The sequence below is a fragment of the Moschus berezovskii genome, chromosome 4 (assembly GCF_049115385.1).
Source record: "Moschus berezovskii isolate FMDL1 chromosome 4, NW_MosBer_1.0, whole genome shotgun sequence".
Lineage (NCBI taxonomy): Eukaryota > Metazoa > Chordata > Mammalia > Artiodactyla > Moschidae > Moschus > Moschus berezovskii.
The window spans coordinates 12,743,579-12,756,040 of NC_142463.1; the positions used below are offsets into that span (position 1 = coordinate 12,743,579).

A 12,462-nucleotide genomic window follows, 5' to 3' on the forward strand; every position below is an offset into this window, starting at 1 on the left:
GTAAAATGAGGATGACCGTGGGTTTTTGTCCTTTCCTTTCTTCTGTTCTTTCTCCTTCCCTTCCTCTCTTTTTTGATATGCAGAAACAACCTAATTGTCTATCAGCAGTGCTGCATGCATGCTAAGTCGCTTTAGTCATGTTCGACTCCTTGCGATCCTATGGACCATAACCTGCCAGGCTCCTCTGTCCAAGGGGTGCTCCAGGAAAGAATACTGGAGTGGGTCGCCATCCCCTCCTCCAGGGGATCTTCCCCATCCAGGAATCAAATCCACATCTCTTATGTCTCCTACATTGGCAGACAGGTTCTTTACCACTAGTGCCACCTGGGAAACCCAAGGGACTGGTGAAATAAAATATAGTGCATTCAAGCAGTAAAATACTATCTAACTGGAAAAAGAAAGAATGAAACAAGTCTATATGCCCATATCTAGGTGGAGAAATGAAAACCTATGTCCATACGTGCAGACATTCATAGCAGCACTATTCATTATCAACAAAGCTGCAACCCCCAAAGTCATTAACTGGTAAATATACAAACAAAATATGGTGTATCCATACGATGGAACATTATTCAGCAATAAAGGAATGTTACAATATGGATGAACCATGAAAGCATCATGGTATGTGAAAGAAGGCTGCTGCTGCTGCTAAGTCACTTCAGTCGGGTCTGACTTTGTGTGACCCCATAGACGGAAGCCCACCAGGCTCCCCCGTCTCTTGGATTCTCCACATTAGTTTATGTCTAGATGGCAAATCTATAGAGACAGAAAGTAGGGGAGTGGTTGCCTGCTGCTAGAGATGAGACGGGAAGGAAATGCAAAAGAAACCTTTTGGAGTTGATAGAAAAATTCTTGGAGAAGGCAATGGCACCCCACTCCAGTACTCTTGCCTGGAAAATCCCATGACTGGAGGAGCCTGGTAGGCTACAGTCCATGGGATCGCGAAGAGTCCGACGTGACTGAGAGACTTCACTTTCACTTTTCACTTTCATGCACTTGAGAAGGAAATGGCAACCCACTCCAGTGTTCTTGCCTGGAGAATCCCAGGGACAGAGGAGCCTGGGGGTGCTGCTGTCTATGGGGTCGCACAGGGTCGGACACGACTGAAGCGACTCAGCAGCAGCAGCAGAAAAATTCTAAAATTGAATTGTGGTGATAGTTGCACAAATCTATTAAATTTGCTAAACTCAATTGAAGTGTACACTCAAACTGAATGAATGCTATGTAACATACCTCAATAAAGATGTTTAAAAAAATCTGTGTGAACTCAGGTGGAAAGATGGTCATACAGAGTGATAACAACTAGAGGCACAGCAGTGTATATAAAAATAGACAGGCAAGGAGATTATTTCCAGAAAGATACCCGAGTAACAGTAAACCACCGTTGTTTATGAGGAGACAGACTGGAAGCTCTGGAATGTGAAGGAAATTTTTCTTTGCACATGTCCAAAGTGCAGCATGAAAAATTTTCCTTAACATATATACTACTTTTTCAGTTTAAAAATACACTTAAAAATAAGTATGACAATACATATATGCACATGCTTGCTTAACAGAAAAGAACTAGGAGGTCATACTATATCAAGGAATTATTCGTAATTTACCTTCTCTTTTTGGTAGTCTTCAATTTTTCTACAATAAGCATGAATTGCTTTTTGTTTTCGAAAATTTGAAAAATAACATAATGACTTTTGTCTTGCTTGCTAATGAGGTGTTGTGAAAATTATATTAGTGTCTAAAAATTTAAGCAAGACCTCCAACTTAGGGATAGGATCCCCAGATACAACAAATTCCCAGAAAATTTTCCTGCACCTCTGGGAAAGAGGTAAGAAATTCCTCTTCTGGATTGCAGACTCAGTGTGTGTATCTTTTGAGGGGTGGGGGGGTGGAGGGTAAAGATTTCGGATTTACCATGTTTCATCACATATGAGACACTATCAACTGTTAACCCCACCATTATTTTACGGTCGATTAAGAAAGAAAGAAAAAAAAATTTTTTTTTCAATTAAGCTGTGTCACATGGTTGATTATATGGTTGCATCTGGGTTTCTGAGGTCATAAATCTGAAAAATGTCTTGAAATCAATGACCCATTATTGTGCTTGCACATCCTTTTCCTCTTAGGTGGGCGGGTCACCTAAGCACCATTCACCTGATGCCTTCCTTCTCCTTCCTCGTTCCTTCAGACTGGTCACAAGTCCTGTCTTTTCCACTCTAGCTCTCTTCACCGGTCTCATTCTCTCTCACCCGGACCACTGCATCAGCCTCCTCCCCAGCCTGCTCATCTTACCCCTCCGATCCATTATTCACTATGCAGCGAAGTGATCATCTCACGCTCCTGCTTAAAGATTTCCACTGCCTGGTTTACCCACAGGGTGAGGTCTGTTTCACTTGGCTTTTGGCGTTTCATGACCTGGCTGCTGCCTGCTGTTTTAGTCTTTTGGCACTTCCTCCAAATGAAATTACTTGCTGCTTCCTCAAAATACACCATATGCTTTTTTCAGGCCTCCAGGTCTTTGCATTAGCTGTTTTTTATGCTTGGACTACTCTTCCTCGGTAACTTCTTTATTGAACATGTAAGTTAAGTGCCGGAGGCTGAGTGTGGAGGGGTGAGCAAGGCAGGCGTGAATCCAACCCTCAGGGACTGGTGGAAGAAAGAGACGAAAACGTCAACATACAATCATTAATGATAAGCACACATGGTGGGCATTCATCAAGGTTTGTTGAAAATGTCAAAGTTTAGGATTCAGATTGGGCCGGGAAAGCAGCGTGGAAAGGAGCAGAACCCCGGATCTACCTATTTCGGGAACTTGACAAGTAGAGTCTCCACCTCTGTGAAATGGAAAAACGCCCGCCCCATAGAATTTCGGGCAGGATTTCATTTCAGATACATATAATCACGCGGTTCTGCCGGCCCGGAGGGCCCCTCCCCCACTGGGCGCCGAAGGTCCGCCCGGCGGGGGCCCCCCACCCGGGGAGGCCGCGGGCGGGACGTCAGCGGCTCAGCCCGCGCCCGCCGCCAGGGCGCACGAGTCGGGCTCCGCCAGTCTAGACCGCGAAGCCCACACCGCAGGCCGCCGAGAGCGCAGGGGCCGGGGAGTCGGACGCCGGGAGAGGGGAGCCGCGCTCCGCCCCATCGCCTCATTTTGGGGGACAGCCCCCAGCCCCCACCCCGGGCTCATTCTCGCCCCCGCCCTTGAATCACGGTGGGGCGGGGCCATGACCCATTCATGCCGGGAATCGGATCCAGATGTTCCCGCGGCGCGTGCAGCTGCATCCTTGCCTTTTTTGGCAAAAAACGTGCGGCCGCGAGCGGATCCCGGGCCGCCTCCGCTAATCCTAGGAAAGAGGGGGAAGGGGGCTGAGGGTCTGGGCGCAGACTCTGGATTCGCACTGGATGTTCGTGGGGTTCGGGGGGCTGTTAAGGGAGGGGAACGACTTGTACCTGGCGGGGAACCCAACACCAGCCGCCCCCGCCCCGGCTCCGGTCCGCAACCTCCCTAAATCCCTCCCTGCCTCACCGGAGGAAAAAGCCCTTTGCCAGCAGGCGGGGGAGGTGGAAGGGAGGCCAGCTAAGCCAGAAAGGGACGGTAGCGGCGGCGGGGATCCCCTTTCTCGGGAGAGATTTCCCACCCCGCCTGGAAGCTTCCTCCTGTCCTGCAAGGAGGAGGTGGGAAGAGCCTCAGAGTCCCTTGCTGTGCGAAGGAACCTTCCATGCCCCTCCACCCGCCTCTGCCCGCTCCCCCTACCCCCAGCCAAACAGAGGCCTTCACTTTCTCATACTGCTTTATTGCAGAATCTGAAAGAGGTGGGCGAGCCAAACCCACCCCTCTGCCCATCTCTGGGCAAAATGGAGCTGAAATGAAAAGAGAAAACACTCACAACACGGGATGGGCAAAAACCTGTACCCTAGGACCCCCTAACCAGTGCTGCCCAGACAGCTCCATCCTTGGGGGTCCTGGGGGGGACAGGGGTGGGAAGCGTCAAGCCTGAGTGTAGTCAACTTTTGAGGACCTCTCAGGCACCCATAGGAGACCTAAAGTCTTTGGAGACAAGTCTACACTGAAGGGGGACTGGGTCCCACAGCCCTGATGTGGGGAAAGGGCTTGGTCTGGGAAGCAAGCCAGACCCAAAGGGAGAGGACAGAGTTCTGGAGTTCAGGTTTGGGGAGGGGATTTGAATGATGATGCAGGTTCTGGGAGAGCCCAAGTTTGGGGCCCCTGGGTCAGGAAGTACCAAATTGAGGACGCTGGAGCGGGGAGGCTGAATCCTGGAGCCCAAGGGGAGCCCCAAATTGGGGAGAGGCTGGGTCCCAGAGGCGGTCTGGAGAAGGAGCTTTAGTCCTGGAGCCCTGGCTCAGGGCCCTGCCTGGCTGCAGCCCTGGCACAGCACTTGGTCTCCGTCCGGCACAAAGCCCTGACCCACCAGGGAGGTGGAGCAGCGGGCGCAGGAGAAGCAGCTGTGGTGCCAGTGGCGGTCTTCGAAGGACACATACTTGCCTCCGCCAAGTCCTGGAGGGAGGCTGAGGATTAGCGCTGCCGTCTGGAGGGCGGTCCTGTCCCTTGGCCTCACTGAGACCAGGTCCCCTGCCCGCCCCCACCTACACCCAACCCACTCTGTCTTTGGACCCCCTGACCCACCTGTGATGGGGCGCTTGCAGCTGCTGCACTTTGGTGCAAAGAGTTCTCCGAAACAGGTCACACAGTAGGGATCGTCCTCTCGGGAGGTGAACTGCTGCCCTGCCAGGGGCGTCTGGCACCCAGTGCAGACCAGGCATTCTCGATGCCAGGGCTGGTCACGGTATGTCACGCCACCCTGCGTCAGTGTCTGTGGGGGCAGCCTCTGTCAGCGGGGGGTGGGGGGGCCGGCGTGGGGATTCCCACCCCGCAACAACAGAGCCCCTGCTCACCCCCTCCCCTGAGTGCAGTGGAGCTCCACGCCTGCCCCCACCTTGCTGCAGCGGGCGCAGCGAGGAGCAAACTTGTTCTCATAGCAGGGCACGCAGTAGTGAGCGCCCTTGTCGGGCACAAAGGAACGGGAGCCCAGTGGCTGCTCACAGCCGCTGCACAGGAAGCAGTGCTCATGCCACGTCTGGCCTCCGTACTCCAGCTTCCGGGACCCTGTAGGGAACAGGGGTCCCACTCAGAGGCTGTGTCCCAGCCTCCTGAGTGCCACCCTCTGCTGCCCTCCAGGAGGGTCCCTGCTGCTCCCACAGCCTTGAAGATGGTGTCCATGCATTTTCACCAGGGTCCCCACCTTGTATGTTGCACATGCTAACCTTCCCCCAACACCAGACATGCTGGCTGAGCACGTGACCTGAGGGTTTGGCCTAAGTGAAGTCCCCACATGTCCCAGAATATGACAGCCTCAGCCGCTGCCAGGCCTCCAGGTGATGGGCGCAATGACTCAGTATATGCTAAGCAAGCCCTTACACACCAGATGTGATAGTGTGAGCACACACTAGACCCCATCTACGAGGCAAGCGAGTCTAATGTCTTGGACGTGACAGATTCAGTGCACAGGAAGCCCCTCATCATGCCAACCTCCATGTGTTCTAAATCCTCACATTGCATCAGCCATGCAGGTTGCCGTACATGTTAAGTCCTCAATGTATCTGTCTTTTCTGTCTTTGCACACAAGCCCCAATGCAACAAACACTGACAGTCTCAGTATACTCACTACATGTGCCAAACGTGTTAAGCCCCCAGGTGTGTACCATGCGTGTCAGTCCTTGCATGTGCTAAGCTCCAAAGAGCAAACAGGCACAACAGATCCTGCACACAACTTCCAGGAACGTGTGGCATGGGCAGGTCTTTATCAAGCCTCCCTGTACATATCAGACAGGCATGCCCATCCCACGCACAGCGAGCCCCTGGGAGCCCCTGGGAACATACCGGGCATGACGGTCTCCCCGCAGGCAGAGCACTGCGAGGAGAAGGCACTGCAGTAGCAGTCATTACAGAGCAGCTCGCTGTCCTGGCAGGTGAATGGCTCGTCGGCTAGGGAGCGCTGGCAGCGGCAGCAGCGGAAGCAGCCCTCGTGGAAGTGGCGGTCTTCGTAGAACAGCTCCTGGGGGGAGCGTGGCAAGGGTGCTGGCACATTTGCCCCCTCCTGCCAGCCTCCACCCACTCCCTGCCCTGCATGGTTCAGTCCTTACCCGTGAGTCATGCCCGATCAGCTGCTGGCACTCGGCACACGTGTTGGCGAAGGTGTTGTCATAGCAGGGCACACAGTAGGGGCCATCGTCTGTCTGGATGTATTTGCGCCCGTACAGGGACTCGCTGCATTTGGCACAGTCAAAGGCTTCGCTCATGGTGGCTGTGAGCCCTGTTAGGGGCACAAGGTGGGGCAGGGGTCACCCGAGGAGCTGTGGCTTAGCCACACTGCATTAAAAAAAAACAAAACATGACACTAGGCATAGGAAATGCCAAGTCAGAGCAGATGGTGACAGGCAATGGGTGCTTCTGGGAACACAAGAGTCCTGCATGTTTATTTCTGTATTTAACGTTGGGGGTGAGGGGGGTCAGGAAAAAATCAGGAAGCAGAAGTTCTTTTCTTATCTGGGCCCTGGCAGAACTGGGGGGAGGGGGCTTTTCCTGGGTCAGTGACTCATTTCCTGCCCCTGCATTTAGCCTGAGTTTAGCCTCCACTGTCTTTACTGTCTCCAAAAGGGTGTAGGAGCCGGGGCAAGGAGTCACCCTACCCTCTCCCGTATGAACAGTGCTCTCACCGTCTCCTGACTCCCAGGAAGGGACATACCCAGAGCCTTGGAGTGGGAAGCTTTGGGATGACAATGGGGCTGTTTGCACCAGCCCCCTCTCCCTGCCTCAACTCCATTCAGGAAACAGCAGAGTGTAAGAAGGATGCTGGGCCAGTGAATGGTAGAGGTGGAGGAGGCTGATGGGAGAAATGACATTGGGCCTCCCTTCCCAGGAGAATCCAGCAACAAGGACTTCAGAGGCTCAGCCCAGGTTTAACCAGGAAGGAAATCCTGCAAGCTGGACACAGCCAAGCTTCCCCAGCTGGACCCTCTGCCCTCACCCCACTCCACTTCCCTCTGCATCTTTGGCCACATCAGCCTGGGCAGCCTTGGCCTGCAACATCTGCAGCAGCTGTGACAGCACAGATGGCCAGCTGTCAGGTTTTGCCAGCAACAGGGGAGAAAAAAGGGAAACGAGATGCTTGGGGACAGAGAGGGGAACAGGTGATGATGCCCTCTGCCCTCTCTCCTGCTGGGCATCACTCCTGGCAGTGCCTGGCAGAGCCCCAGAATTTTTCCATCCCCTGGGTCATTATTTCCTTCCTCCTGGCTCTGGGAGAAGACAGCCTTTCTCTAGCTTTTCTAAGGGTTTGGGGCTGGGGGAGTGAAGGGTGAGAGAGTGGGAGCCACTGAAGACATTTCCTCTCCAGTCGGGCCCCCTCTAGGGTGGGGAGTCAGGCAAGGGGGAGCACGGAGAGCTGCTGCTGCAGACACCCAGCCCCCCACCAAACCTCAGACACTTTCCATTTTCTCAGGAACAAAGCATGTTTGTGGGATGAGGTCATCCACACAGCTGCCTCTGCAGCAGGAGCTTGGGGAGTAGGGAGGATTAGGAAGTGGGGTTCCCGGTCCCTTCTACTGCCCCTGTTTCCCATCTCGAGCCCCAAATTCAGAGCTCCCCACCCCAGCCTCCTCCATCAAGAAGCCTGCTCTCTGAGGACTGGGATCTTGGGTGGAGAGGAACCACCAGGACCCTGGGAAGGGGATCTCACAGCTGCAGATGAGTCTGAGGAGCACAGAGGGACCCACCAACCCACTCCCCCCATTAGACCCCAGGATCTGGCAGTCCCCAGAGCCTGGCCTGGCTCAAGTTGAAGGAAAAGCCCTCCTTTTCTCAGCCACCCCCAGCAGGAAATTCTAGCAAGAAGCGTTGCTCAGACTCCAGGCACCGGTGGATGCCCCAGGCCTGGAGGGCCTGGCTCTTCTGAAGGGGTGGCTTGAGCTCACAGCTACCCTTCCGTCATGGGAGGACACTAAGTTCATACTCCAGGCCAGGAGCTGGGGTCTTCAGAGTGGAGACTCCTAGGCTGGGGGCTATGCTGGAGGGTGGAGTCCACTCCCCACCATTCAGGCCTGGGTTTCTTCTGGCCCAACATCTGAGGGTTGTCTGGGCTGTTGGCCACTGGGCAGCAGGGGGCCGCACAGGTGGAGAGTGGCCATGCATTGCTCCGGGTGAGCCCTGAGCCTTCCTTTCCTTCCTGGCTTGGCCCCTGGCAACCACCTTCCCAGGCCCAGACTAGTCCTAGGTCCGCCCCCTGGGAGGCAGTCACCACTCTGAGATAGGGGCACCCCAAATAGGGAATGGGCGTGGCTTCGGCTTCTCTCCCAGAATTCCCTTGTTCCCTAGTCTGTCCAGCTGGGCCCGATGAGGACAGAGTGAAGGGCACTCTCAAGACCCACCTGTCTCTGCCCTTTTTCTGCCCATCACCCCCTCCCCCTTTCCCTGGCAGGGCTGGGGAGCTAAAGGGAGCCCGTCTTGTATTCCTCCATGGCTGGCAGGGGGTTGCGGAGGAGACTGCTCAGTTTTTGCCAGATGGCGCTCAGCCGCTGCCCCCACCAACACATATACACCCCTACACCTGACTCAGACACACACATCTGACACCTCCCCGCGAACCTGCAGCTCAGAATGGCTGGTTAAATGGCTGCAGCATGTGGTATGTAAAGGCCTGAACTGTGAAATATAAACTTAGGTGATTCCGAGCAAGTCACTTAAGCTCCCTCAGCTTGTTTTCCCATCTAATACTACCTCCTACCTCCTAGGGTTGCTGCCAGACTTGGATGTGATGAAAAAAAATATGTGATGATACTGGAAAGCACTTGGGAGATACTAAGTAGTCAGTAAATGGTAGTTCTTAGTGTTTTTATTGATATTATTAGCCCCTTACTCATATTGGGGTCAGAATACAGTTTCTCAGCCAGGCCTGGCTCAGGGGGCTGGGCTGGGACTTGACCTTGATATTCTCAGGGTGGGCCTGGGGAGAAAACTAAAAGGGAACCCCCTAGTTCTGCTGGGGAAACCGAAGAGGCCCAGGCTACAGGGCTCACTGAGACCAGTGGGGCAACTCTGACTCCAGTGAGCATAACTCTGAAAGCTCCAACATAGGTGTGCAGGTATACACGCCTGCAAGCTCTTTTGCCTCTCACAAAGCCCACCCACCCTCTATGCGTACACACTAAGACACTTCATTTGTGTTTGACTCTTTTCATCCTTATGTACTGTAGCCTGCCAGGCTCCTCTGTCCATGGGATTCTCCAGGCAAGAATACTGGAGTGGGTTGCCATTCCCTTCTCTAGGGGATCTTCCCAGGATTGAACCCGTATCTCCTGCAGCTCCCACATTACAGGCGGATTCTTCACGGCTGAGCCACCAGGGAAGCCCCTTACCATCTATCAGATTGCACAAAAGGCAGGCAGGATAGAGTATCATCCTCACTTTATAGCTGAGTACAGAGGCCAGGGACAAGGCAGAAGCATGCCCAAAGTCACTCAGGTATCAGAGAGCCCAGGTCCCCTGCCTCCCAGCTGGGAGCCTTTTCCGATTTACCTAGAAACGGTGGGGGAGGGGTGGTCAGCATTTAAGAGCTGGGGGACAGGAGATGCTGGGTGATGTCACTTGTACAAGAGCCTGGTTCTTCTCCCCAGCTGCCGGCCCTGAGACTGGAAGACATCCAGAAGCCTTTCCAAGTACCCATGCCAACCTCTCAACCCCTTTGCTCCCCTCCACCCCCCACTGTCCAGGAGGACCCTGGCCAGGTCCCACAGCTGTGACTCACAATTAGAACTGATCCTTCCTCCCCCGGTTTTCAGGAGTTGACAGGGTACTTGAGGGGAGAAACCAAACCCCCCCACCTCATACTTGCTACCAGGCATCAACCCCAAACTCTTCACTCTCTTCTCCCCGGCTCCCTCCACCATGGGGCCTGGGATTCAGAGCAGTTTGGGAGAAGGGGGGGTGGGAAGCAGGATCCAGCAGCTGCTCTGGGGACAGAAGAGGAACAGTTCATTCACCCCAGGTCCCCCAGGGCTGAAGCAGAGCGTCCAAGATTGGAGTTTAAAAATAAGTTGGGGCTGTCTCCACCAGTGTGTGAGGCTCCTTCTTGATGTCTTACTGTCTCAAGTCCGCTAGTTCTGTTTCCCCAGGTCCTCGCCTCCCAATCTTTTGGGGCCTGAGTCCCTCGGGGTCTGTCTTGGAACCTATCACCGTCCCTCCGTGACAAGTGTCTCTCGGCGTCTAACTCTGCTCCACTCGGGACGTCTGTGTCTGTACTTAAGCAGCTGCCTGTATGTTTCGTGTCTGTATCTCTGACCGGCTATCTCCCAACTTCAGCCTCTGTGGATTTCTACCTCCGCTCACCGAAGTCTTGGCATCTCGGTGTCTCCAAAGGGTGGAATGTCTTGGTCCTTACCCACGGCCCTTCTCTATCTCTTCGCATCTCTGTATGTCTGAGTGTCTCCGCCTCCAGTCTCTGGATGTCTCTCTAGGCCTCTTTGAGGCTGGATGACCACAAGACTAGTCAAGTTTAAGCTCCGGGGCCCTTCATTTGCCCTGAACCCTCCAATGCCCTAGACCGGGCCGACAACACGTCTGGGGTCGCTGCATGCTTTTTTTCCTAAAGTGCTCCGCTCCCAAAACCTGGGTCCGTCCCGAAGCTTCGGGTCTGCCCCCTGGTGAGCTACGCCCGGGTCTCCGTCCCCGTTCCGTGTATCTCTGCTCCCTCCGGTCTAAGTTCGCCGCCGCTCCTGTCCAGTCTCGATCTCCTGCTCCCCCCGGGCTTTCTGGAAGCCGGTTTCTCGAGCCCTCTCTCTCGGTCTCTCTCGATTCTCGCTTTTCCATTTCAAACTTGGCCCCCTCCCCCGCCTAACTCGCGTAGCAGCCCCCGCCCCGGCCAGGAGGCCCGGGGCAGTGCGGTCCGGGGGGCGCCCCCGGGGCTCGGCATCCGCGCACCGCCGGCTCCAGCGTGCTCCCGGCGCCCGCGGCCGGACCCAGGCGGGGCCCCGGGGCAGAGGGCGGGGGCCGCGAGCGGGGATGGGGAGCCGGGCTCGGCGGGGAGCTCACCTCTAAGCGGGCGGCGGGAGCGGGGCGCGGCGCTCACGCGCGGGGGCGGGAAGGTGGGCAGCGGGGGCCGCGTCCCTCGGAGGCTCCTACCAGCGGGCCGAGCCGCGGCCGAGCGAGCAGCCGGCGACCCTGCCGGCGGCACACGGACTGTGCGGGCGAGTGGGAGCGCGGCCCCAATCCCTGCCCGAGGAAGTGAGCGCGGGGGCCCGCCCCGCCCGGACCCCGCCCCCGGCCGCCCCTGCCCGCGGGGTGCGGACCCCGCCCCCGGCCCTCGTCCCTGAGGCTGGGGGCCAGACCCCGCCCCCGCCTCCCGTTCGGACTGGAGCCGGCCCCAGCCCCCTCGGCCTAACCTGGCTCTCCCAACCTTCCAGGGCGGCCAGGACCCCGCCCCAGTCCCCTCCCTTCGGCTTTTGCTGGCCTCCCTCCCTTCCCCCATCTCCCCCCCACAATCTCCCTTCCCCCCGCCGCCCCCAGCGGCTAGCTGTATTCAGTCTTAGACAAGGGATACCCGGAGGCAGCAGACCAAGGTCCATTTGGGGACCGAGAGAGAGTCCTCCTTCGTGTCCACTTCGTGTTCCCGCCCCCTCCCAGTTTACCCCCAGGGATCACACTCAGCCCGAATTTGTAAAAGAGGACTTAAGCCAGCTTGGAGGCGGGGGTGGTTTTTACCCTGCTGTCACGTCCCTGTCAGTGGGAACCAAGGTGTTCTCTGGAAACCAAGGAATGAAGTAAGGACCCCCTCACTAGGGCCTTAACCTTCAAAGGGCTTTATTTCACAACTCTAAAGTGGCGAAAACAGAAGTAACCGCCGCCTCGCCTCCAGCTCATGGTGGAGCAGAGACCTCCCTTGGTCTCCACAGTGCCCAGGAATAGTTTTGACCTTTGAGGCCCAGGGGAGACCCATACCCTAGGCCCCGTGACTTCTGAGCTTCTCAAGAAGGGGTGTGAGGAGTGTGCATGGATGGGGCGCTTGCAAGGGGCGGTGGAGGGAAGTCCTTCTCCCCGACCTCTGCAGTTTCCAACCTTCCGACTTCCTCCCTGTGCCCTGCCTGGGAGGGAGCACTGGCGCCTGCCAGGGACACAAGGCCCCTCCAGGTCCTTGAGGCCACCCCCCCTGGGATCCTCAGGCTTGTCACTAGGAATAAATAGCCTCGATCTGAAGGGGAGGGGAGGGAGGAGGAGGCTGTGCCACGCTGTTTGCAAAACAGGAGACAAACCAACCCTGGAAATAACCTCAGGGTCTAGAGTAGAAATTCGGGGCCCACAGAGGCGCTCCCATCCCCCAGCCTGGGTCTGGCCAAACTCTCAGAGACTCATTCTCTCCCAAACTGGGGCTCCTGAGTACCCTGCTCTCCCACTTCTGA

General features: G+C 55.9%; 1 protein-coding gene across 3 annotated transcripts; it reads right to left on the bottom strand.

The window, feature by feature from the left end:
- Positions 1–3,772: 3,772 nt before the first annotated feature.
- FHL3 (four and a half LIM domains 3) lies at positions 3,773–11,277 on the bottom strand. 3 transcript variants are annotated; one of them, XM_055402980.2, is made up of 6 exons: positions 11,099–11,277; positions 6,157–6,326; positions 5,894–6,068; positions 4,950–5,119; positions 4,640–4,826; positions 3,773–4,510 (listed from the first exon to the last, which is right to left on the bottom strand). In XM_055402980.2, exons 2-6 carry the CDS (start codon positions 6,310–6,312, stop codon positions 4,356–4,358), a joined length of 843 nt encoding a protein of 280 aa, XP_055258955.1. In that variant the 5' UTR covers positions 6,313–6,326; positions 11,099–11,277; the 3' UTR covers positions 3,773–4,355. The 3 variants fall into 3 exon arrangements, with proteins under 3 accessions (XP_055258955.1, XP_055258956.1, XP_088691275.1); XM_055402981.2 differs by having other exon boundaries at positions 6,157–6,382; positions 11,099–11,238; XM_088835149.1 differs by lacking the exon at positions 11,099–11,277 and adding an exon at positions 9,587–9,699.
- Between the last annotated feature and the right edge of the window lie 1,185 nt (positions 11,278–12,462).